This window comes from Malurus melanocephalus, unplaced genomic scaffold (assembly GCF_030028575.1).
Source record: "Malurus melanocephalus ecotype Western Australia unplaced genomic scaffold, MMel_1.1 scaffold_53, whole genome shotgun sequence".
Classification (NCBI taxonomy): Eukaryota; Metazoa; Chordata; class Aves; order Passeriformes; family Maluridae; genus Malurus; species Malurus melanocephalus.
Genome location: NW_026623285.1, coordinates 2,870,033 through 2,897,348, shown reverse-complemented (window position 1 = coordinate 2,897,348; position 27,316 = coordinate 2,870,033). Strand labels below are relative to the sequence as shown.

Here is a 27,316-nt window from a genome sequence, read left to right as displayed (position 1 = left end):
CCTCCTTCTCTTTTGCACTAAGCTGAGGATGTTAAGAACTGGGTTCAAACCTGTATTTCTACCTGCTCAGGTTKTCTCCAAAGTCCCTTTCCCTATGCTGCATTGCAAGCAACTTTTTTTCAATTTCACTGCTGCTTGGAATGGATTTTCAACAAATGTTATCTCATTTCAGCTACGGTGGCTATGGTTAGCCTTTTCACTGGAAGACTGCAATGTTCTTCAAGTCTTGAAAGAGTCTTCACACTCGTGATTTTGCAGGAAAAAACATTTCTAGAGGAAAAAACGTTACTTGCTAGCTGTACCCGGTTAACAAATTGCTTTCCTTTGTCCAATCTTGTGGTGTTCCTGTTTGTGTATGTATATAGTGAAAGGAGAAAGTCACTGACTGGTCCAATTACTGTGTGCATGCTGGCTAATTTAGTACAGAATGTTAAAACATGTATGTTGGGCAACCAATTAAAGATTAACTTCATCAGGTCAATTGCCATATCGTCATTGAAAGCAATCTGGTTTTCCCTCTGTTGCTCAGGATCAGGCTTGCAGCAAAGCTGACCTGCATTTTTCTCTTCTTGCTAATTCATCCAGAGTTGAAATGRTAGCGTTGAAATCCCAGTTTGAGATGGGCAGGAAGGTAAGTCCTGGTTCCTGAGCTTGTTGTGCTGGCCTCATTTGGCTGCATCTTGTTACAGTGACTCAGCACCTGACATTATGCCTGTACAAATTGTCAGAATTAAGTCCCCCAGGTTAAGTTCTGCCTTTGCCCTCAGCCAGTTTAAGGCAGCTTGTGTTTGWGGTGCACCTGGCTGCTGCTCCAAAACTGAGTACTGAAGTGCAGAGCCAGCCTGGGTGCTAAAGAACCTACAAATATTGGCTCTTAAGCAATTAATAAGGTGCCAGACCTATACCACAAGCTACAAATTTGGATTTTTTTAAGGAATAAATGCTGGACATTGATTAATAGCTGGCTATTCTCCATCTTTCTGCCTTTGTACTGCTRAACAGTTCCTAGTAATCTCTGTTGAATGAATCCATTCAGCACCAGTGAGGYACTGGTGGTTGTGGCAATCCAACTGGTTAGGCTTAGAAATGGCTGTCCTATGCTTCCTCAAAGTGCAGTGCTGCAGCATGCTTCCCTTCCTCCACAGTCCTACAGGCAGACCTGCTTTTTTGTGTTTTCTTCTTGTGGAAGTGAGATAGGGCACTGAGAATTAAACCAGTAAACACTGCTTCCTGTGTCCAGTGAAGATGGTTGGTGGGGTTTTTTTTTCATACAGGAGGTTGAAAGAAGATGTCCAAGTCAAAATTCTTCATTGTTTGGGAAAGTGAAGAAGCACAGGCTTCTTTATTGAGGAAGTAAAAGCTCCTTAGAAAGCAKTAACACCTCGAGTTGAAACTGTAAGAGTTGTGCATCAGGGAAATAGTCATTGCCATATTGGCACACTGTATTCTCAGGATTTTTTAAATGAAATTGTTCCATTCAGAGTCATTACTTTGGTATTGCCTTATATGACAAGTGGCAATTGGACAAGAAAATATGGGGCCTTTTCACTTACAGAAAACAAGCAAGAAGATATTTTCTGTTATGGCCTACCTAATAATCTCCCATTCACAATACAATCCTCCCACTCTGTCTTTCACAGGACCAACTCCTATGCCTAAGTATTTTAAAGTGTAGACAATGGGAGAAGAAAATATGCAAGTAAACCCTGAAATTTAGCTGTTCTGTGTGATAGAGCAGGGGCTCACTGCAAGAAGCATACTTGATTTCAGWGGATATTGTGTGGGATGAATCCTGCGAAAGAGAAGTGTGCTTTTTCCAGCTGCCCATAACAGAATTGAATGGATTTCCCATGAAATCACATCTCCTGATAGGAGTGGCTGGGTATTTCGGAAAAAGTGGAGGACAGAGATAAAATGATTGCCCAAGCCTGAGGACTAAAAAATTAGGATCTACCACTTCTCACAGCTATTTTGCACAACTTGGATCTCTAATCTTTGAGAGTTGGGAGGGAGGCAAGATGAAAGAAGTGGGTGTTCCTGTTAAAAACATCATATATCTTATTTGCCTGTTTCTTAAGAAAGAAGAAAGCAACACTTGCAATTATCTCATGGGCATTCATGTCCTTATTTGGAACTGCTTATATGACAGAATAAATAAACCGTTTTGAGCACAGTGATCCAGGTATTAATTTTCTAATYGTACGTTGATTTTGCTTCAGCTGYATAGTGCATTTAAAGCCAAAAAACRTCTGTGGTACAGCAACATGGTTGGRTGYAGTCAGTAGAAACCATTTCCAGTAGTCTTGAGCAGAGCTGTGTCTCAGTGGAAGGACACAGTGGGAATTGTGGGACCAGCTGCCATAGGGTGACAGCCAGTGTGATTCCTTTTGTCCCCAGAAGCTTCAMTGGATCTTGAATGGCAAATATATGAAAACAACATTTCACTAAAGCTAGCAAATATGCACAGGATCTCTAATTTCATCCTTGAAAGATGTTTATTTCTATAATACCCAAAGCAAAATTAAAAATGGAGTAAAATTTTCTTCTTTATATATCTGCTCGCAGGTAGTCTAGCATTAAACAGTTTTAAAATCCTCTACTTGCTGCAGAGTAGTACACGAATTTCAGAATAAATGAGAGCCAACAATATGCCACCTTTAACAGTACTATAACAAAATAGTTTTTAAAGCAGTATGCAATTTTTCCAGTTGTTTGAGAAGCAACGTAGATGCAGACCTCTTGTTGCTCTTTTCATGCATATTTATCAAGTAACTACAATAATGACAGTGACAGTATTGGTCAAAGCATGACCACTTTTTTTTTTTCTCTTTTTCTTATCACATGATGTACASCAAGGTATTATAATAGGCTAGAAAATTATTAATGTTGCTTTCTTGGAGTCCTATGGGTGAAGAGCTTCTTCCCCCTACTCCATCTCACACCATGAACATTCATGTGTGTGGGAATAGTTACAGCATAACTGAGCTGCTGTAAGAACAAGGAGAAAAGCAGAGATGTAAAAAYGCAGTTACCTGAATTTTCTAAATACTTGTGTTCAAAGGCAACACCATGGGGAAAGATAATCTGTGATCTGTAACATTATTACAGCTCTGACTGAGGGGAATTGATGGCAATTATATAAATTAATGCCATTACTGTAAATAGCACCAGACTCACCCCAGAACTGCAGTATCCTTTTTCAAGGTGGTGAATCATGGAATCATTCAGATTGAAAAAGAACACTGAGATCATCAAATCCAACTGTTAACCCAGTAATGCCAAGTTCACCACCACCAAGTTAACCCATGTCCCTGAGTGCCACATCTACAAGTCTTTTAAATACSTGCAGGCATTATATGGGGACTTGCTTCTTCCTTGAGTAGCCCGTTCCAATGCCTGACCACACTTTTGGTGAAGAAGTTTTTCCCAATATCCAATCTAAACCTCCCCTGGCACAGCTTGAGGGCATTTCCTCTTGTCCTGTGGCTTGTTACTTGAGAGAAGTGACTGACCCCCACATTACTACATTATCTTTTCGGGTTATAGAGAATGGTAAGGTTCTCTCTGAACCTCCTCAAGCCAGGATGTTGCTGACCTTCTTGATCACCTGGGCACACACTGGCTTCTGTTCAGCCACTGTCAACCAGCCAGGTCCTTTAGTGCCAGGCAGACTTCCAGCCACTCTGCCCCTGGCCTGTAGTGCTGYCTTGGGTTGCTATTACCCAGGTATAGAAACCCAGAAAAGCTGKAAAAAAGGGAATCAAAGGGTGGTTGGGGTTGAAAGGGATGGCTACAGATCATCTGGTCCAACACCTCTAGCCACACAGGGTCACCTCATGCCAGTTGCCCAGGATGGAGTCCAGATGGCATTTGAGTATCTTTAAAGAGTGAGACTCTACAAGCTCCCTGGACAACCTGTACCAAGGTTCAGTCATCCCCACAGTCAAAAAGTGTTTTCTCACGTTCAGACAGAGCCTCCTGTGGTGTAGCTGCTGCTCATTTTCTTTGGTCCTGTCACTGGAGACCATTGAAAAGAGTCTAGYTCCATCTTTATACCCTCCCTTCAAATATTTATACACGTTGGAGARATTCMCCTCTGAGCCTTCTCTTTTCYAGGCTGAACAGKCCCAKCTCTCAGCCTTTCCTYATAGGAGAGATGCTCCAGTCCCTTCATCACCTTTGTGGCCTGTTGCAGGACTCCCTTCAGCATGGCCATGTCTTCCTTGCACTGGGGAGCCCAGAACTTGGACACAGCACTCCAGGTGTGGCCTCACTGGTGCTGAACAGAGGGGAAGAATCACCTCCCTCAACTTGGCACCACTCCTGATGCAGTGAACTGCACTAGAATTCTGTCTAATTCTTGCTAGAAATAGACATCTTAGGACCAGATCTGAACATCTGTGACCTTACCCAAGGTCTGAATATTAAAAGCAGAAGTTCAAGTCTTGTCTGCTCCTAGGTTGTTACTTTTCTCAGCCAACTCTTTTTGAGACAACAAYCACTTTAGGGGCTGAGTGTTTCACGTGGTGTATTTTGGACAATGAATCCTCACTACTGGTCAATAGTAGTAGCTCTAGTTGCCTGTTTAAAATGTAGGTTTAGGACCCCTYATCCAAAGGCCTTGTAATTGCTGGGTAGAGGCAATCTGTCACAGCAATGGTAAATATCCCCTTTGCCAGCAGGAAAAGACAGGACACGTGTCCTTACATGCACACATCACAGCATGTGTATTCACACACACCATTTCTTTTGCTTGCTTACAACGGAGCAACTTCCTTTTCCTCCACTTTGGAAAGGTTCTGTCATCTTTGTCAAGTCCATGACTACCCTACCCAGCTGGACTTCTTCAGACACTATCCTATAAGGATCTGTAATCATTAGKAGGTTGGCTCAATAGCAGCCACGGCTCCTTGGCATCTCCTCTTTATGAGGAAAGGATTGTGGGCCCWTCTCTTCATCGAAGTGACATCCTGCTGCAGTCTGAGGACAGGCAGAATAGAAGAAGTGAAGAAACATAAAACCAGACTAAAGATAGCATGTTAGTTTGRCAGTTCATTGAGAAAATGTCTGAATAATAACTGAAGAATTTCCAAAAATTATGATGGAAGGGGAAAAAAGAACAACAGGCATGTAGCACAAAACATTTTGAGGTAACATTGTCAGCACAATAACAATGAGAATTGTTTCAACATTACAAAGAATTTAAATTTTGTGCTGCTTTGCTTTAAAAATATCCACCTATATACAATTATTTAAAAGCCTGTACTAACATCCCTGTAGTATGTAGGTCAGTTCAATTTATATTGTTTTTCCAGTTTATAGAAATGTTAACATTGCAGTACTTGCAACTCAAGTACAGTCGATCAATGCAATGGGGACCCCTTCTGTTTTATGTAGTATCTTGATYTTCTTTTTCAATACTAGTCCAGAGAGCATCAGAAGACTCTTCTCATCTCACGTGTGTTCGTAATGGAGGAATTTTAGAGGGATCTGTAAATAAATAGGACAGATTTAATAAAATGAGATAAGATTTTTTTTTTAAAATAGATATTTTGGATCCAGGTAAACAGCAGGGATGCTGCATTTGTCTGCTACCCCTGACATATACATACACATACATACACATATATGTATGTATATATATACATAAACACACACACATTRCTTGTGTTCTGCAGCCCTTCAGTAAAAAGTCAGATCATACAGCACACAATTTAGTCTGACAGAGACTGCTATGAAAAGTCATGAAAAGGACCTTAGCATGGAAGCAAAACAAAACAAAACGTTAATTAAAAGTTGCAGATGTAATAATACAGAAAAATGGGTTCTATAAAAAGCAGAATATGGGCATGAGATCTTTTGGCACCTTCAACTACTCATTTTCAAAGCTGGATRGGTGAACTGCTCTTACTGCAGTGACCTAATTCTAAGTTTCTAAACTAAGAAGGGAGGAAAAAAAAAAGTGAAGCAAGCCTTTTATCATTTTCCTGACAAGGTTCAGGTAATAGGTCCTGAACTTTGTTATTCAGGTGTGTAAAACATGGTGCATAGATTTAAATCAAAATACATGATGGAAGACATGGATCAAGACACTTTTCTCTTAGTGATTTCACAAATTAATGAACAAAAAAACTCAAAATTAGTAGCTGTCCAAGTCTGTTTTATGATATTACTGTTTTCAACATCACGGGCTTTGCAAATTCAGCAATCAAAAACACAGGCTGCATGTCCAGCCACATAATTTTGTTTTAGCTAAGAYTTTAAAGTAATTAATTAAGTGCTTCTYRTGGTATCTTKGGTCCCTGTTGCCACTGTGACAAAYCCCATTCCTCTCTGTGTYTATGCTAGCAGTCCAGTTATGTTAATGCTGKTTCAGTTCTTTGTTTTTGTCCCCATTTTTAAACCTCTTGATAATGATCAGATCTTTTCMTGTTTACACACTTACCTCTGGGTATCTTGCTGGGATATGTTTTCTGAAATGGTTTGAATTCGTCAGGTGGGGGGAAATCTTCCACAGAATGGAAAGTAAATTTAGATTCGAAGTCATCTGGGAAGTTTCAGGGAAATAAATATTAGTCCCTGTTAGTGAGAAACTTAAAAAAAAACTCCCAATAATGTTGCCATAAGTAATTTCAATTACAAATGCTGGCTTATTTTCCCCTGGAACTGATAGTGGCTCATTCCATATAAACCATCTTGATGGGTACTTCTGTGAGCCATCCAAGTTTTCTGGCTTAATTGCAATCACTGCCTGCTAGTAAAACTGAAGTTAAGCTTCTACATTGATGGTATTGTGATAATAGAGGTATTCCTTGGTGGTTTTCAAGACATGCAGCTGTTAGCAAGAATACATCAGACCACAAAAATAATTCTTAGTGGTCTTTGCCCTATAGGACTGAAGCCTCTAAATGTCCATGATCTGGTTTTAAGAATGGTAATATAACCAGACTATGGGAGCTACTCACATTTTTAAGTAAGTTTGCAGGTATTGCATGCTTTGCTTTTCTACTGACTGATTCAAATACTTTGTGAAAAAGCCTTAATTTTCTATCATTGTATAAGGTTGTACAAAAATATTTTTATTAYACTGCCCTGTTACTGCTATGACAAAGTCTTGAGTGAGCTTTTGAGGGCTGAGACACACCGAGGCTTTTGTACTAAAATTATTAACTAAGGYCAAGAAATTTAATTTAGATGATATTACCAATGATGTGCATGTTTCCATTTTTAAGTGATGTGTAGGGGTCATGAGCTGTAGCCCAGGCCGAGACTCCAGACTTGCTCGTAAGTTCAGTTGTTGGGGATCTTGCTGGTGGCTGTGGAGGTGTGACCAGCTTCCCAGCACCAGTTCCTTAAAAAAAAAAAAAAGCAGGAGACGAACATATAAACATCATCATGACTTAAGCCTGACAGTAAACTACACACAAAAGTGGAGGGAGTGTAAAAAGAATGCAGTATTTGGGGCAAACATACCCATAGCTCTAGTTTGTCAAGCCTGATCACATATTTGTAGCATTAAGTATTAAATTCAAGTCACTATTGGAGTTGGCTGGGACTTCCCATTTCTAGGGAAAGTGTGACATTCTAAAGTGTGGTTTTGTCCCAGTCTGGAAGGGAAGATTATCCTTCCACTTTCACAAGAACAAGCAGTCTCTTTAAGCAAATAAAATCAACAAAACAACCACACTAGGTGGCATTTCTAAAAGAAAATTTCCTGACAGTTTGGGAGCTATGCAATGGAATTAACATTAGTCTTMTGCATTTCACTGAGGGCCATTCAAGTTTACATCTGGCAGACCTACCACGGGAGCAGTGTGAGGGGGAGGGAGCTACAAGTTAGCAGCTTCATAAAATTGCTTATTCTCCTAGATAAGCAAGGGACAGGCAGGCTAATTTTATGGAAACCATACAAACTACCATAAGAAATGGGCGCTTGACAAAGTTCATCAGATGGTTCTGGAGCAACATTAATCACCACCACAAAGCACCTGATCTGCTGTACTTACATGGCCTTTCCCCTGGCTCTCAAAYGGAACCAGTAATCTTTCTCCTGACATGTGGCTGCTAAAATACAGGGTACAGAACATTCTCTTTCAGATGTTCTCCATTAGGTAGCTGTCTCCATTTCTCAAAGCCACACAAATCTAGGCTCATCCTTTTTATTATWTTCATCACATCAGAAGAGTCTAATAAAATTTTCTTCTCCCAACTACTCAAGGAAATACTGGCTTATACCCCACTTCCAAGCAGTTGGAGAAGCCTTTGGCCCAACCACCTTGACCACAGAAGGCACTGGCTGCTTTTCTTYGTTGAAGAAGAGCTGCAGCCAGATTTGCTTTTGCTCATGTACAGCTAGCTGGTAGCTGTCCCATCTCTGTTTCATTATCTCCTGTAGTGTTTCCCAGCGGTTGTCACTATAGCTCCTGCATGGGTACAGCTGTGGAGGGATGTCCTGGGCAGGCGGATTAGYTGCTGACCTGGCAGACACGGTGGTGTGCACTCTGCTGCCACACCTGAACACCGCTGGACACACCACAGCCAACACAAAAGCAAGAAGCAGCCCACAGTCCTAAGACTTTGCCTCCACTGACCAGTATGTCGCTTCCAAGAGCGGCACCTTAAACTATATAAACATGTGAACCCAGTGCTAAGAACTGCCTRACATCTCAAAAAGCCAGATGTTTTGTGTGCTCATCATGCGCTGTGCAACCTACAAGTGTGCTTCTTCCCATGCGCGCTTTTCGTTCCATGCTCTTCAGTTACCAGTGCAATAGAATGGTTTGGCTTGGATGGTTTGGCTTGGAAGGGGACCTTGAAGAACTAAGTCACCTCCAAGGTCCCCTTCCAACCCAAACCATTCTGTGATTTCCCCAGAGAAATCCAAAGGGAGGGAAAAGCCTCCTTCTTTCCGACGTGCCGCTCTCACCTGCGCCTCGGCCGGGTCTCTTCTTCCTGGTCTCCCCCGCGGCTGCGGGCTGAGGRTGGCCGGGGGTGGGTGGGAGCGGCAGCGACTGGATGTTGCTTGGCTTATGGAACTGTGACAGCAAGTGGGGAGACTTGGGGGGCAGCGGAGGGGGCACGTCAGCCCCGCTGCAGGCCGGGGAGGGGGGAAAGGAGAGCCTGTTCGGGGGCAGGCCGTGGGCGTGTGGCGGCGGAGGGGGCGGCGGCGGCGGCGCGGGCGGGGGACAATCCCTCCCTTCGGCTGCGGGAGCGGCGGCCGCACAGAGCTCGGCGACCCTGCCCGGCAGCCCGGAGGGGAGCACGGGGGGCAGCGGGGGAGGAGGAGGAGGAGGAGGGGGCGGGTGCGAAGCGCCTGCTTGAAGCTTGGAGGGTGCCTGAGGGGGCGGCAGCGGGGGCGGGGGCGGAGGGGCAGCGCCGGGGGTCACCCCCTTGGCAGGGCGATCGGCCGGAGGGGGCACGGACGGAGGAGGAGGGAAGGTGAGGGAAGGCTTGCTGGCAGCGGGGGGCGGTGGAGGCGGGGCGGGCAGGCTGGGCCGCCCCGGGCCGGCTCCGGATCCTGCTCCTGCTGCGGCTCGGGAGGTGCCGGGGGGCTCCGGTGGGACAGCCGCCCTTGGAGCTTCGGCCGGCTGCGAGGGATTGCTGCTCGCCTTGGCAGCGCCGCTGCTCGCCGGGGTGGAGGGTCTGGGGGCTGCTGCTCGGGCTCCGGAGAGCTGCCCAGGCCGCCCTGCTGGAAACCAGAGATCGCATGTTACACACCGGGACTGCCTTCCCGCTCCGAACAGCGCCGAGGGCAAGCTCTTCATCTTCCCCTCCCCAGGGGATTCCCTGAGGGATTAAACTAATTCGCCACAAGCACGTTATGTCTAACAGGTTGCCTGTGCTATGRAAGGGTTTAGGGGGTGATGCATTCCAGTGGGCACAAGGATTCTGCTTAGTTACATGAGAGACGCTGCTGYCAGTTTCTCAGTTTCTCCTCAGTTYCCCCTCCCTGTTYCTCAGTTTTTRCAGAAAGAAATATTTTAAGGAGAAGGTGCTTGTCTGGAGAGTCTGGGGCTCTTCACAGCAGCCTCATCTGTCTAGTACAGCCTGCTGGGCATGAGAGTCCCGGTKAAAAGTACACGAGCAGTTTGACACACATCAACAGGCATGCTTCACGTACTAGCTTAGGATCAAAAACTTCACACAAAATRTTACCGACATCTCAACCCCAGGGATAAAAGACAAGTTTTTAAAAGAAATGCTTCAAAGGCTTTCCAGAAGGCACAGGTTCTGGTATTTCATTTTTAACAGTAAATGCCTGAAGACTCTTGAACATACAAAATGTCTTTTCCTGTGTAAATGTCAGGGATTTTTCACAAAGCAAGATGTCAAAAAAGGCATCTCATTCGATACTCGCATAGTCTGATAGGCATAGCCATGGTTTTAAGAAGTACTCAAAGTAGTTACTGCCACTGAAGCTGTGTCAAAAGCCCCATCACACACAGTGCTGTGCATCTTGGGCTTGCCTTTCAGGAGCAAAAAAAATCTTCAGGCAGAGCCAAGTTCTGTCTTTTCCTGCAAAAACYTGCTTTGCTGTGCGCTGTCTGAGCAGGCATCAGCTGCCCAACAGTGCCAGAGGTCACTACTGTGGCTATAAACGTCACCCCTCATTGATGCTGRCACTTCTTGAGGTAAAATCAGTGAGGCTCTCATATGTGCCTTCCTCCTTGTCATTGTGAAACAACAATACCCTTCTTTTTCAGGTCAGTAAATGAACTTGCTGGATCAAAGCTATACTTTATAAAATCAAGAGGGCAAAATCTTAAATATGAATCTTTAATGTAACACACAAGGGTGTAATACCACAGAAATACATACTAATGGAGGGAAGGAAATAACTTTGCCATTTGTGCTGAAACTGATAAGCTCAGATTTCAATACTGYATTCAAGACACAATTAAAAGTTTYCATTAAAATAATGTAAAAAGCTCASTTAAAGAGATCTATTTAATCTCTTTCCTACTGAGTGTGGAGATAGCTTTKTACATTTTAAGGACTAAGGCACCTGAAATCTAGAAAGACTGTTTCAATCACATTATTAATTGAGCCCTCCATGGTTACATGATAAACTAAGCATTCAGAAAAAAAACAACCCAACAATGAAAATCAGTCACTAAAGYTAACCCCAAAGTACTTTCATCCCAAATCACTGCCATCCCAGCTATGCTTTCATACAAGTGAAGCCCTTACCTGTCATGTCCCGCTGGCCTGCTGGTCTGAGAACAGGAAAACCACCAGCAAATAAACCTCCCAGAGGCTGCTGACAGCCACCTTTATTACCAGCTGAGTTAACTCCATCTTTGTTAGCTCCTTTGGGCTCTGTTAAAAAAAAACAAAACAAAAAAAACAGGGTAAAATAATTTCATTCTTGCCCTGAGACTGCTAAGGCTTGGCACCAACAAGCAGCCAAGGCCAGACTTTTCTCTCTACTGCTACTGCAGTAACTGCATCACTCTGTGTACTGTGCCTTGGAGCACAGCACCCTCTGGTGCTCTTCAATCTCACACGAATCATGACACCAAGAAGTAGTTGTGCCAGGCCTGATTTTAAATTTTTGTGTCCAGAWTTTTTCAGCATTTTTTGTTCTTGTAAGCTAATAAAGAACAATTCTTCTGCTAGAGCCAGCAATCCCCACTTTATTATTTTATTGAAAAACTCTCAAGAATTTAATAATTTTTTTTTTTAACAAGGAATGCCTGTGAAGGTGATACCAGTTGGACACTTACCATGAAGTGTTAACAGTCATTGATCTCAGGGCAGGATGCATGTTTAGCTAATATCCCCTCTCCCCATCCCGAAGCCATACAATGATGCAGGCTTTTGCAGACCTTTAAACCTGCCCTTCAGTTTGGAACTGTCCATCTGACCTCCACCCACACCCAAGGCTTCAGCAAAGCTCCCCCGGGGCCTTACTGAGGAGCACCCACTCACTTTCGATCTGTGGTGCACTGCGGTCGTTGATTTGAGTCACTTTCCTCAGGCGAGTTCCCTGCTGGATATCAGCCAAGAGTGCATTTCGTGCTTTTTGGTCTTCCTTTCGCAATTTTGGTATCTCTGAGCTTGTCTGTTGAAAAGAAGAGCTTTAGATGGGAGGTACAAAAATGCATMTTTAGAAAGGACACACAGGCGAATCGGGAATAGAAGATTTGAAATAAGCCATCCTTGGCAGCTGTCACTTCCAAGCCTCTGAGTTGAATCAACAGGAAAAGCATTTTGTTGTGCAGGAGGCAGGAGAGCTGAAAGTTTACATACAACACAARTCTGGTACTAGTGAAATAATACTGTTGAAAGGAAATTAAGGAGCRTGCTTTAGTGAAATGTGACCTTGTTTGGCCATTTATGGCCTCTGACCCACCACTCCAGCTCCAACTGCCTCTGTCAACTTTTACCATGCTGTTTACAATGCTTTACAACAAAAATTTTATGTCACATCATAATAAATATCTGTTTTATCCACTTTGCTTAGGAAAAAGGATAGATAAATACACACAGCATTTATATTTGAATGTGATCATTAACTTATTTATGTTGTCTCTCTGTATTGGAGATTAACACCAGTTTSAGCAGAATGTCTTTAGAATAATACAATTATATTTTAGTTACTTTTCTACCCTAACCAAGCTTGGTAAATGAGAAGTTGAGTTGCAGTTTAAGTTTTGTAGTAAAACATAGAAACAAAAATTATTCTTCATTCTTATTTCATCGAGTTTCTTGTTATAGAAATTAAAAAGAATTCATTTTAAAAAATGGATGTTTCACTTTTAAAAAGCAGATATTAACCAGCAAAGCTGTGATTTCTAAACCTATTGTGATCAACAGAGTGGTCTAATAGAGGAGAATCTTCACATCAGAGGGGAAATATGCTGCTTGCTTCCAAAATTTCCAGAGGTTAGCTAACTTCATAAAGAGAATAAATACTAGAAATGTTTCCATAGGTCTTAATTTTAGCATCTTAATTGTAATAAAGCAGAACAATGTCGTCACACTTAAAAAAAAACCCAAAACCAAAACAAACGCAGCTTGATATTAGCGTTCTGAAAGCAAAACAGGAACTTAAAAAAAGCACTTAACCTGCTGCTGAGTTACAAATGTGTCTAACTTGCTAATCCCAAGTGAAGAATTCTATTGGTACGATATTATTCGTGGTTATTTTGGTACTTGCTAAAAAAAACTCAACCCCAAACCCAACCAGCGGGATTCGCCGCGCCCCGCTAGATGGAGCTCCAGACCGCCGCATTCCCGAGTCCTGATGTAAAAACTCGGAATTACAACCTGGCTGATATGTAACCATGTATTATTTTAAAATGTTAGGAAAACCCCCACTCTGTTTCATCGTTTCCGCGTTTGGAACCGCGCTGTCTGCCCTCGTACTTGCAGAACAGGAGTCCCACTGGCCAGTAAGAGGCCCCAGAAGAGCCACTCAGTAGCTCTCAGTGTCTGCAGTGTTAGACCACGTACCAGCCACAAACCATTTCCACTCCCCTCCTCTGGAAGCTGACAACACTTACTGTGAAAAATGGAAATACCATAACTGGAACAAGAGTGAYTCCCTTCCTCACAAAAGTTCCTCACCAATATCTTCAACTTGTCGCCTCTCTACTCCCACTAACGCGTTTGCTGTAGCAGGACAAGCAGGATCTAGAGGGATCTGATCAAGAGCTATGTTTAAAATTAGATCTAGCAGCTGTCTTTCGTTTCCGGGTTCAAGTGTCCATATATTATGCCAGCTGTCCACTTCACCTCCCAGRTCTACTTCTCTGGGCAGACAGGCTATTAGAATATAAACTCTTGATATCCAGACAGCTATTAGGCTTAAATAACCAGCTTGTGGCAACTTGTGGCAAGTGACCAATGACTTGATATCAACGTAACACAGGCAAGACAAAAATTTGTTGCATTAAAAGAAGGGAGAATATTATTTTGTCTGTCCATAWTGCAGCATAGCAAGCTGCCTCTCTCTTACAATAGATCCCTTTACTCCAAGCATAACTCCATCCCATGCCCCAGCTGTTTCTTCTTCCCCCTCATGTACGTGAGAGATACAATCTTCTGTGCCCAGCCTGGTGGACTCGGATGATTGATTAGCTGCCGAGTAGCTTGATATGGATTCTCTTTTTCCATTACAAAGTCGAGATGGTCTGGGGTRTAGTGTTGCCTGGTTGCACAGCGGTCAGAGCTCCTTTGGATTTCTTGTTTGCTGCCTGCACCCCCAAGGCCAGTGATAATCCTTGCCAAGAATTGTTCCACCAGGTGAGTATCTCACCCACTCATCTATTGGTGTCTTGCATTTGCAAATTCCTGGATTTGCAATATTGGTTTTTGAGAGAATCTTCCTTTCTTTGATGAAGAAATCAATGTTGGATTCACACTCATGCTGTGTTTGCAATCTACAGCACAAGCACGGATAATAAACACATAAGTTCTGCATCAAGAGAAAAACAGAAAGAGGGACTCTTATGGCTGTCAAATCTTCAGTCCTGATCACATGMAACAGAAGTATTTTGACAGGAAGACAAATCCATTTTAAGTCACAGAGGGAAAACAGCTGCAAGACAAAAGATGTAATTCTTAGGCTACTTTCTACCCCACCATCTGTAGGGCAGCCTCATTCATTTACAAAAAGAGAAACATCTCAGTATTTCAATGAAAATCAGAAAGGAAGTGGAGAAGAATGTGAAGATCATTTGTTTTATCAGATGCCAGGGCTGCCTCAGGTAACACAGAGTGAAATTAAATTCCATACTTTATTTACAGGAATTGGTGAGGGAACGGTGGGTTCTCATTACCTTAGCAACCACTAGGTTATTCTGCTACTATTTCAGACACAAAGAACGTCACGTTCAGTACRTATTTAGAGTGGAACAAGCCACACAAGCAAATAGCCTGAACATAAGAATGACTTCCTTTTCATCTCGCCCAACTCCACCATGTTTTGTCCTCAGTGTCCTAAATTATACCTATCAGCTCTGATATGCAGTAAAGCATAGGATTAATGTTTAGGCTATCGGTCAGGTCTTCAGAGTACCTGTAAATAGGAAAATACCATCAAATCACAATTTTTAGAGTGATATTTCAGACTCTAAACCCTCAATGTTGAAATAAACATTTCAGATTTTGAAGCTGGTAACTTAGACCAGAGGAGATAAGGATGAGGACAGCATGAATACACAGAGAGATCCAAATCACTACAACTTAAGGCCATTTGAAAAGAACAACAAACCCAAACACATTTTGCTGCTGCTGAGGTGGAGGGGGTAAAGGAAAAAAAAAAGCACAACATAAAAATGTAAACCTGAAAATGACTGCATTACAAATACTGGCATATCTGTGAAATGAAAGCCTGCATTCCAAGTGGCACAAGCCTGAACCTGGCAGGGTGATCCAGCAGCTAGCTGAATGAGTGAGTGTGTCAHAGAGGGTCAGCATGGTCCTCCAATAAATCTCCTCCTTTCAGAAAAAYCAGCATAAGCAAAAATGGAATCACAAGCTCAGTTCTGGTCTCCAGATCTTTAAAATTACATAGTGGAAACCTGGAGATGCAAAAGGAAGYGTCAAAGCAGTGTCCAAAACTCTGGAGGCAACAACTCAGATTTTAGCAGATCAGTTTGGACCATCAATCCTGAAATCCATCTRAGGGATGGTCTGCCTGCACACCACAATTTGTACTGGGAAATGGTGGTGAGGACTCAGGCAGCAGAGACAGATATTTGGTGAATTAATGTGAGATGCAATCAGACAAGTTGCAGACAGCAGCAGAATATCAATCTCCCAGCAAGAGGATCAAGGCTGGATCCTCTCTGGCAGAAGAGTCTTTTGTGAAGYACAAGTCACGGGGTCCTGTGCAGGGCTGCTTGCTGATGTGCCCATGTGGTGGAGAGGCACAGCCTGTGTTTTGTTACAGCTTCTTCCAGTTAAGAGTTCTGTGAAAGTGGATTGTTTAGTTTAGAAGAACAACTCTGTATTTTTACACTTTCTGAAAACATGGACCACTCAAGGTTTTACCCTGAATAATCACAATTTTAACACCCTAAAATGAGTTGTATCAGACAAATTAAGAACTGAGAGACTTTTTGTAGGGGAAACTGACTCAAATGGATGGCATTGAGCTCCATTTCTGGGTACACTCTGCTGTGATATTTGCATCACCTTCAGAATGTCACTTTACATCCTGAAAGACAGATGGGAACATCGACCTACCCTCTGGGCTCCTACGATACTTAAAATATTTAAGAGGTATACGTGCTCAGATACTAAAATGATGTAAATGCAGAAGGTACCAGCCATTTGAAAAAGTTTATATTAATACTGATTGTAATTTTCAGATATTTCAGAGTACCTCTGCACACAGAAAAGGACAGAAAACTGCCTGATTCTGGACAGGTAGTTCAGTCACAGTTCATACATACTGTTCCATACATGGATTATATTTACTCTGATTTTAAATAAGGATCCAGGATTACAACTCTAAATTAACTAGGAGCCATAAGGAAGATACAATAAAACATGATTCCATCTTAAGGCACTACATACTCTTTTAGTTCAGAGAATTTAATAGTACTGAATATTTACACTCCTAACATGCGATGAATGGTATCGTCACAGTAGATTTTCTCTCCTGGACACACTTGATAAGACACCTGTGTAGAAAATGATTTATCTGAACTRGATAAAAAACTAAACCAAATAAAACATCAAAATACATTTAGCTTTCTAGACTATTTTGTGGGATATATAATGATAAAATTAAAAGCCAATCAATATATTCGACATCAGCATTTTATTATAGGCAGAAGGAGAGCACTCACTTTTGTTGATAATGTAAATGGTTTCTGTGAATTTGATGGCAATCACCCTTCCTCTTTCCCCATTACGAATTCCTCCCCTTCTAGACAAAGCCCCCTAATTTCAATGCAGAGGTCAAGTACAGATATTTGCAGAAGGCATTAGCAGGATATATTTTCAAGAAAGAGGAGTATGAGGACACTCCTTAAGAATCCCTCACTTTCTTATTTTTTCTCTGCCATGCTCAGCCAAACCTGCATAGATCCAGGCTCAGGCAAGTGATCTTCACCACTGCAGGGTGAAACACCTCAATTTTGGGTTTTAAGGAAGGGAAAGATAGTGCAGCCAGTGAAAGAATGAGCAGAAAACTCTAGGATAAATGATATTGGTTCACARAGACACATATTCATGACAAAAAAAAAAATGTTTCTGAGCCAGTCCTGACCTTCTCTGGCATCCAATCTGTCATGATTCAGAGACTCAAGCTAAAAAATGCAAGATAWAAAGCCTACAATTAAAACAACATCTAAAACAGCAGGGAGGGCAAACCCCGAAATAGCTGTGTAGGTGACATAGCAATATGATCGTGGCAGGTCTGGTCAAAGAAAATGTGCATCAATAGTGAAAAACAACTAAAASATCTAAACCTTAAATAAAGAATGTAAAAAGCATCAAGGAAGAACAGAAACCACTGGAAATGTAACAAAATTATGTAAATATWATTTCTATATTAACAATAAACTGAAATTCTGATTCTGGTATAGACAAACATATTTTTCAGGAACAAAGACACAAATGGTGAAGCTAGGTGCATAATGGGTTATGTGCTTCATGTAGATAGCTGAGAGTACAAGAGGAAAACACAGCTTGTTTGGGGTTGGTAAACCATCTGAGGAAGAATGATGAGTGTTCTCACTGCCCATATGGCAACACAAGACTCTCCAAGCAGGAGAACACAAAGGGAGGGATGATGACCGGGTCCTCATCCAGCCATAAATCTCCTGCTCCTTTTCAAGGAAAGCCAGGCATTGGGGTGATGCTCACAAATTTCTTGAAGGGCACAGACGTTGAGTAAGGGGCCTCAAGGGGCAACAGTCTGTTAAAATACCCTTCTGATAGAAAGGAGTGGACTAAGAACAGGGAAGACCTGCTTGCAAGCAACATAGTCCACAACTTCCCTCCACTGCTGCTGACCACAGCATCTGTAACAATCATGTCTAAGGTATTTAAATAAATTAAGCTCCTCAAAGACTGCATCCTTTTTAAAACCAGAACTAACAGAAAAAAGGGTAATATTGCCAGTAAGATGCCAGAAGAGTCTAACAACTCCAATGTCATAATTTTTTATGAAAAGAATGAGGCTATTTTGGAACCAAGTAAAACATGGAAGTTGACTAGAAATCTCACCATCAGCTGACCAGCATGTCTTCCTTAGCACAGGGTTATTAAAGTTATCTATGCATCTGTAGCTCAACATGTAATCTGAARCCCCAGAGGAACCTGATCCCAAGATCAATTCTAGTTTAGAATTATGCCAGGAATTCAAGTTTTTATATTTGCAACAGAAACAGTTTGCCCAGCAGGCAAGAGTGTTGCTTTTACAAAGAATTCTCAAACCAGCAGCTAAAGTCTCCACCAGGAATGTGCCAAGAAAAGCAGTAGCAAAAAAAAGAGGTTATTAAAATAATAAAATAAATCCAGGTTCCAGCATATCCCAAACAGGAGTGCCATAGAGAAAAACATGGTCATCCTTCTTGTATTTACATTACATATACATCAGGTGTGGTTTCACTCATGCACTGTCAAATGCAAAATAAAATATTWAAAAAATCCCCCTTCCAGTTTAAGAAAAAATCCAACAACTCTCAACAACAAAGTAGATGTCCTCTTTTATTTTAAATATTTTTGACTGTTCGGTTCTAAAGAAGCTTGGGAGGTCTGGTACATGTCAGTTTTGGTTCTATTCACTGTAGAACTCTGACCTCTGATTTAAAGCATTTTAATTAYGGGAGGCCACGGTGCAGGACTCCATCTGCATGGTCATTTGCAAGAGCAGAGCCACTTCTTGTGTTTCTGCTGTGAAGCATAGGACGAAACAAATGAATTCTTGGCACCTGGTCTGCCTGTGCAAACCTGGCAATCTCTCAGCCTTCTAGCAAGCTGAGCTTCAAAYGCTTCCCATGCAAGGGGTCACTCTCTAGCCAGCTTTTCTGAGGGAACCCACACGAGAAGGACCTGCCAAATAGCTTCCTGGCAGCTAATGAAATCATTGTTTCAAGAGAATGACAGGACCAGCACTTGACGATCCCATCTACACCCAGCTCAGTACTGATTAACCCTGATCCCAGCCTCCATCGCACAAAGTTCTGCAGTGTGAACCTGCCGGGTTGAAAAGGTCATGGTGCAATGTGTGTCCTTAGATMGGCTGTGTCTACACAGCCTTGTTCCTCAGCTCCCAGCAAGGGAAGTAGTGCAGAAGTTGTTAGGGATCTCTTCCTGGTGCTATAGCCACTGCCTAGTCCTGGCTTTAGTCCCAAATACTGAGGCTTTTCAGGGTTAGCAGAGCCTGGTGCCTGCTCTGCACTTTCTTGGAGTTACCAGCACACAGTGGCAGGGAACAGAACACAAAAMCCAGCATAGCAGGAGCGTCTATATTCCCAGTGCTCATTTCTAACACCACCAGAAATCAATGCCACTGCACCCAATAAACCCTCTGCACTTCATGCTAGCAAACCTGCATCAGATAATGTAGAATCTTGTATACTGARGGGTTCAATTTCTCCTGCTTCAAACGGAGCTGTGGGTTTACTAACTAGGGTATACCTAAAGTTTTCYAGTGTGGGTTGCTAGATTTCTGTACCTGAACACAAAAATGCAGCAGAATCAGTAGGATCATTTATACCTGCTGAGCTTTTCTGTGGGTATTTGACTTTATGACACCCACATTTTAAATGTAAATTCTCACTGTTCTTTCACTGAAAGAAAATGTGCAGTAACAGAAGCCACCAAAATAGAGGCAGTATAAAATTTCAACTACTCTAAAAGGATTATCCAGCAGCCCAGAAAGATCACAAGTCAAATACCTTAAATACACTGAGACTGGCTTAAAAAAATATTTTTGAACTTCATCTTTTGATTTGTAAATTTTTGGGATTCAAAGTCCCATGATTGCCTCTGCATCAATAAAAAGAAAGGGAAAACTCTTACATAAACAAGGTAATCTGAGGCCTTGGCATTGCAATGAAAACATCAAACAGCACAAGGCTTAAAACATCACCATGGAAGCTGGTGACACTATCACTGTTTATTCTCACTGTCATAGCAGAGTCCCCAGAATGACAAGGGGATACCATGAGTAGTGGCAACAAAAACTTCAGCATGTAACAACCTACACACATTGCAATTCAATCTCTCTCTAAGAACACTATGCCATTTCTCATATCCAGCTACCTGTGCAGAAGCTACTGATCATTCTGAAATGCCTTATAACATCCACACAAAATWATGGTCAATCCAAGAGAGAATAGCGAGAAACTAGCTTTTCTTGCACTGTCACCTTCCAGCCATTCAGAGAAGTCCTACTCAAATGTTGCTATAATTCTGAGATCTCTTTTAAGTAAGAGGTTAAAGGTATAACATTAATCGGCAGATGAAATTTAATAAGTATTTATGTTTTCTTTACATCTTCCCCACCTCTCACAACTCCCAATTACCCTTGCTGTATTGTTGACTGCAAGGGTAGAAGGCTACAGCAGCAACATTTTGAGATGCCATAGCTATGCAATCCCAATTTTCCAACAGCTGAAAYTTAAGTCAAATAAACCACACAAAGACACAGCATTGTTATTTTCTATGTGATTGCCTCTCACTTCTTTATGAAAGCAGACTGGTGCGAGATATATTATTAAAACACTATAAATCAGTATCCTTTATTTTGTCTGGACCAAAGCACTCAAAAATTTTAGCTGTGCTTAGTTCAGCCCTTAGCACAGTCTGTATAATGATTAGTCACCAACAAGATTACCAAGCCTGCACTTTCTCTCACTCTGGTATATTTTACCTATCAGCAATAAATAATATGATTTAGTGTCGCCTGGCCTAGGGTCTCCATGATAAAGTAATAAATACGAACTTACAGCTCAGATAAAATTTTAATAAACATATTCCTACTTATTTTGCAATTGGCACCATGTACAATTCTGTTCTTTCAGTATTACACTTGTATGTCTAGGGGGCTGAATAAAAACTTGAGAAATTGCTTTCACTTTTACAATAAATAATTAGCAAGCCTGCCCAAACATTTATGCATATGCACTTTCACACGCACACATTCTCTCAYACTATATTTGGTAAGATCAAATCAAAATACCATAAATCATCAYTATCTTCAGCCAAGATGTTTTACATATGTTGTTTGTTCTCTTTCCAAAGAACAGTAGTGCTAAATGTCATAGGAGCAAAACCAACTCCTACACAGCTTCAGATGAACMCTGTAGCTCTCTGAATTTCTTGGGAAGGCTGAAGGAAACAGCTCAGSAAGGTTTTCACTCTAACAACTGCATGAAGGAGGGAAAAAACATCCTCCCAAGGAAAATGATCAGGTGATGTTTTTCTGAACCTTGAAAATCATTCCTCTGTGTAAATTATGCTTTTATCATTATATCATGAGGAATTGCTTTTCTGGGTTTTTTATAACAAGAGTAGAAAATAAGATCAGAATAACAAACTTGGYAAACACTGACAGGTTATCTACAACAGTAATTCTATTTTTTAATTTTTAATTTTAACTAAATAAGAATGAGTTAATCATTAAGATTAATCTACATGCAAGTCTAGCATTCATCATTGTTTCAAGTTTCACATTTCTATCACCAAAGGAACTATATTACTTTCTCTTCCTGCTATCCTAGTTTTCAATGTGCCATAAGGCAGCAAATAAACACCTGGTGCTGCTTTATTAGCTTTAATCATCTGATCCATTGTGATTTTGGGGGTTAATGTCTATGCTAAGACTTTAATAATAACAATTCTAAGGAGAACAGAAGTATTTTCTGAAACTCCACAAACATATGAATCATTAAACAAACATCTCTGAGTAAGGCACAACCCAGCAGGGCTGCTACACATCCACACTTCCTTCACTATTAACATTTTAATAGGTGATGACTGATCATAACATTAGAAATTCATACACACAGAGGCTACACGGCAGTAAGCAGCCATCACTGCATGTAAKAAGTGAACAGGGTTTATCAAAGCAAAATTCTCTCTTGAGCCTTTTCTTGGGAAATTAAGTAGAGAAAATTTTTGATCAGTCTCAGTGGTGGCACCTACTCCAGAAAATATGATGAACCAAAATTAACCGGGTTGCCTCATTTGACAAACTTAAAGGCTAGAGTGGTAAAAGAAAAAGAGGGGGAATAAAAAGAAGCTTTTCATGAGCAGAAAGCCTTAAAAACCTCAAATCTACCACCCTCTTCCTCTAAACTAACAACAAAAACCCTAATAAAAAAAACCACTTTACATGACATGCCCATAAATTAAAAGAGCTTTAGAACAAACACCCTAATGCCTCCTTTCTAAGTGTGCTTTGTTGAGATGTAAAGGAAAAGAGAACAAGAAGAGATTTGAATTCTGTAAGCCAGTGCCAGAAAATATCAGGGCACAGTTTTCTCCTGCCTACTCACCCCTCTCATCTCTATGACCCCCAGAAGGCAGGCATTTGAAGACATGCTCTATTAATCCAATTATCTRTATTTACATTTTGACTCAGCCACCTACATCTCCTACAGCAGATACCCTAGCATTCCCAAGAAATCCACTTTGCTTTCTTTAAGTTTGGTCCACCAGCCAGCTGCTTTTTGGCTGTTGGGCACAGGTGGCTCCTAGCATGTCTTAAATACTATTCCAAATCACTTTATATTGTCTTGTAACAACTTTTGTGAGCAGAAGTCAGTACAAGCACTTAAAGGATATCAGCAAGTCCACAAGTCTTAGAAAAGAATAGGAACAAGGCCAAAAATCTTAGAAAACACTAAGAAAGAATTTTTCTTCTGCCTTAAGAAGGAGCTAAAAGAAGGAGCTAACAGGACAAAAAAGCTAAGTGCCAACAGTGCTCAGAATTTACATAAAGTAAGGACTGCAAAATTATTTGGGATCATGGCTCACAATATTCGCAAAGAAAACGTGCAGAGAAAAAGATAATGAGGTGCCTACTTCTGCTAAAAATTTCTTGATGATGAAAGCAAATTATCAGTAACTTATGAATATCAATATTATCCACAACTAAAAAAGCAAGAAAAGTCTGTGATACCTCTGCAACAGCATCATGAGAAAGGACAGGATTCCAGAAGCCCCACCTACACACAGGTATTTTTCATTTAACATAAACCAAGTAAGTTAAATAGAGGYTCACCTGCATATCAATAGTGAAATTAAACCCTAACTTTTAATTGCTAACATGCAGATGTTACTTCGGTTTAATTATGCCAGTATAATAAAAATCACAGCGCTGTTTACTTTGGAATTTTTCCAGCTGTTGGCCAAGTAATTCTTATTTGCTTTGAAGGTTTCCCTTAAAGCAACATGCCTGCTAAAATTTTTCCTTCTTCCATCCCCCAGCTGTCAATTTACCAGCTGTAACAACAGCTGGGTGGTTTAGCAACTGTAAAAGACAAATGCCAATTTCTAGAAAAGAGTTTTCTAATAAGAGAAAATAGGGTTTRTGGCAAGTTTTTGCAGACTCCCCARCCATAAGATTTTAGTCTAACTTGGCACCAGCTGGAGAGCTGACACTTCCTCTGTGCTTCTGCTGAACTCAACCAGGCAGAGTGCTGATCCTGTCTCTCATTTAGTTTTGACAGGRAAAAGTAATTTTGCTGTTGCAGAAAAAACAATGTTCTGCTGAGCTGTTTTGCTAATTATTTGCATTGATTCATATGCTCTTATTCGTATCAATGCTTATTAAAAAGAAGGTTTTAATAYCAGACATTAATTAGAAACACAACTCATATGTATCATGTCACCAACATAAAGCTGACTATGAATTCTGCATATCTTATACACAGACCACTCCATTTGAAAGAGAATGATCCAAATAAAATATGAAAATAAGCCTTGTTCTATCAAAACCCTATCATGGTAGTGRCTTTAGTCRTTAGAAAAGGGAAGGGGAAAMAAAAAACCCTAAACCAGTTCATAATGATCCTCAGGAGTCCTCTTAGCTTTCTCAATTCATTAACAATTGGCATATGTTAGAGGAATCTAAAAACATCTCTAGACACTTTACTGATCTAAATTTATTAGCATAAGAACATTYGTAAGCTTCTGTTGACTTTAATTGCAGTTGTGAGCATTAAGCTGCTCACAGTATGCAGCCCACTTATTTCAGCCTCTAACTGTAGGTWGTGTACCAGCCCAGAAGAATTGCTAATTGAAAACACTGCTCATGGTGCCAAAGTTGAAACTGAATGCTAAAAAGACTTAAACACTGCTTATTTCATTTGCTCTATCTATCCTCCTTCTCTTCACCTCCACAGCTCATGGGGAGTTTTACAAAATGGTTCACCCTGTAAAGCAGTAGAGAGGAACTTGCAAGGAAACCTCCTTCTGGAAAAAAAAGATAACATAAGAGCATTATGATCACTGCCAAACAAAATCAATTGACCTTCCTGGGAACAAAATAGGTAGAGATGCTAGGGAATGCAAGGGAGAAATGTAGTTCTTAAAAAAAAATTGAATTATGCTTGAAGTACATTTGAAGCACCAAGAAATCTTTTTCTACAGCGATTAACACACTCTGCAAAWAAGTACAGCAGTAACAGAAAAATATATGAAAAGAAGTCAGGAGAGAATTTMTGACTTGAACATAATTGTGTGGGGTTTCACTCTTTCAAAAACTGTCTAAGAATTTCAGTGCAGAAACAGGTTATGACCAATTGAGCACCAAATAGAAGGAACGACTTAAACAGGTTTTACCATAGGTACAATAATTGATTGTGAAGGTATGAAAATGTAATACCCTGGAATTCCACCCAGAGCATCCTYCTCTTATTGTGAGCATGCTGGCAAGGCACATGTTCTACTTCATGACACACACAGTAATGATCTGTTACAAGCTGTAATTGTTCCTGCACATGTACAAAAGAATATTGTGCTGTATCCCCAGGAAGAYGGCATGTGCTAGAAAGGGCAAAACCCACAGCTGAACACTGTGAGTCTTGAAAGGAGCTGTAAGAAAAAGGATGAAGAAATTAATACTTACCATCTGCACATTACCAATACAAAAATGAATTCCCTGTGGCTGGAGAAGTATTCACAAATGCTAAATTCTCACCATATGCACTCTAATAATCTCAAAACATTTTGATCCTGTACTCCTAGCAGGATTTTTGAGCATGCACTCCAGTACACATAGGTTTATTTTGCACCCCCGTATACATGGGTTTATTTCTTTATACACATGTATGAAGAAGTTCTAGTATTTTCATCCACACCCCAATGGATCATCTCACACACCTTACTTTGGAGATCACTGCTGTAACGAGCAGAAGAACAAATGCCAGCAAAACAAGCATCTGGATATTTGCTATGAATATGCATGCAAAAATCCTGTGAGTTTTGAGCTGGCTACTATAGCTGAGCTTTTGAGCATACAAATGARAAGTCAGTCTTACCAGTGGTGGTGGTGGAGGTGGCCCTCCAGCAGGTGGTGGTGGAGGGGGCCCTCCAGAAGGTGGTGGAGGTGGTGGAGGAGGAGGAGGTGGAGGTGGCGGTGGCACMGGCATCCGTTCAGGTTTCTAGCTTCACGCAGTTGTGAAAAGTAGAGCCAAAGTCTATATCCTTGAGGAGAAGGAAGGGAAGAGAAAGAAAAGTGGGAGAATAAAAAGAAAAAACAGAGAGGAATGTGTTTATACACTGCAAGCTGAAGATCGGCCAAATATCTATCTCCCAGCAGACTGAAGACTTTTATACTGCACTGGTTCCAAAACTACAGAACGGACAGCCTCCTTACAGCTATGATGACAACATACATCTAAAGAGCAAGCTCTGGGATCTGGACCGGTGCCATGAGTACCAAATGCATAGATGCTAGCCTGTCCARCTATTACATCGTGCCTTAACCTAGCCCATAGCCCTGACATGCAATTCTGCAGAGAACAAATCACAGTTGACCATATGTAGACACTCCTGCTGGGACAAAAACTCTGTTGACTGTAAGCCAGAGGTTTGCTGCTCCAAAGACAGAGTAAGGGACTTTTTATGGCTCAGTGGACTTACTCAATGCTTTAACAAAGAAATAAAAAAAAAAGAGGAAAAAACTCTGAATAATAAGTAACAAAATAATGATACAAATTAAAGCTTCTATTAACAAATGAAATCGTGTCAAGGATAAGACGTCTCAAGTCTTAAAGTCATGTATTTTTCCTGCCATTTTTAATTGTTATTTTTCACAATTCTTTAGTAAGACACCAACAAMAAGTCATGTACCTTCCAACAAAAGCTATATGCTTTTTTCTAAAAAAATCTTTTGCAGAATGACAGTGCATCACTCACTGATTTTCATACCTAACCCAACTCTCAGTGTGACTATGTTTCCTTTCAGTTATCCTTAAAGTTAACAAGAAACCCCTGCATTTCATTAGTAAAGTTGGAAATGAAAGTACTAGGCAGTGCCAAAGAGAGCCCTCTGCAAGCCATACTTGAAATCTTCTTTTGATAGTGACATTTGGATAAATGCTCCCAACACATCYAGTCTTACATCTAGTTCTACATCCMTCATGTCACAGCTATCTTCTGAGACTCTTCACAATGTCATATGAAACGGTGTCAAAAGCCCTACAATAGCACAAAATATGTCATATTCTTTATCTTTTCTTGCTGCAAGGCTTTATCTTAACAAGAAATTACATTGGTTTCTCACATTTACTCTTTATACATCTCCCTAGATGAYGATTTGTTTTCCTGTCTTCAGCAAGGTCTTAAAAACATTTTTCGCATTTTGATGTTTTACTAGAAATTGATKCTAAGTTGAAAAGACCACTATTCCCAGACCCTATTCCCCTTGTTTCTCCCTTCATTTATAAAAACAGGCACTCTATGCTTTTTCAGAATCACCTGTGTAAAGAGGAGGCACAACAGCTAAATCTGGAAAAGTTTGGGAGGGAAGACAGCATAAAAATGAGGCAAGTTACAGTCTTGAGGCTGTTTTGCTAGAGGGTTWGTTTGGAATAGGTAGTGAAATGAAAATGTATATGCAGACTCGTTCACATTTCCTACCTAGAGTACATGAACAATATCCAGGTAATATCAGTATTTTTCTTCTTCTCTATCTTGTAAAATACTTCTTGGGAGATCAGTCAAAACTTGAACATGCAGAGCCTCTGAAACTCTCTGTTTCTCTCTTGAGAGGTTACTATGCAAAGGACTGGCATATCAAAGCACTCTGATCTGTAACAGAATTGGTTACAAACACTTTAATAATGGCTTAATGAAGCTTTCCAAGAAAGCTGGCATCACAGCATCTCCGCCATTC

At 41.0% G+C, this 27,316-nt stretch overlaps 2 protein-coding genes across 5 annotated transcripts in view; one reads left to right on the top strand and one right to left on the bottom strand.

The window, feature by feature from the left end:
• SCRN1 (secernin 1) overlaps positions 1–2,206 on the top strand; it is a 37,823-nt gene extending 35,617 nt beyond the window's left edge. Inside the window, exon 9 of one of the 2 annotated variants that reach the window (XM_057365523.1) lies at positions 173–2,206. The gene's annotated coding sequence lies outside the window, so the exon portion shown is untranslated. The remainder of the gene's footprint in view (positions 1–172) is intronic. The other variant, XM_057365524.1, reaches the window with a different exon arrangement.
• A 2,154-nt stretch (positions 2,207–4,360) lies between these two features.
• Positions 4,361–27,316, bottom strand: part of WIPF3 (WAS/WASL interacting protein family member 3) — a 35,589-nt gene continuing 12,633 nt past the window's right edge. For all 3 annotated transcript variants that reach the window (XM_057365521.1, XM_057365520.1, XM_057365522.1), the window contains exons 2-8: positions 25,458–25,623; positions 11,932–12,064; positions 11,191–11,319; positions 8,927–9,688; positions 7,205–7,351; positions 6,446–6,547; positions 4,361–5,490 (exon numbers count right to left, since the gene is read on the bottom strand). In XM_057365521.1, the coding sequence (XP_057221504.1) occupies positions 5,450–5,490; positions 6,446–6,547; positions 7,205–7,351; positions 8,927–9,688; positions 11,191–11,319; positions 11,932–12,064; positions 25,458–25,568 (1,425 nt within the window). In that variant the 5' untranslated portion in view covers positions 25,569–25,623 and the 3' untranslated portion in view covers positions 4,361–5,449. The remainder of the gene's footprint in view (positions 5,491–6,445; positions 6,548–7,204; positions 7,352–8,926; positions 9,689–11,190; positions 11,320–11,931; positions 12,065–25,457; positions 25,624–27,316) is intronic.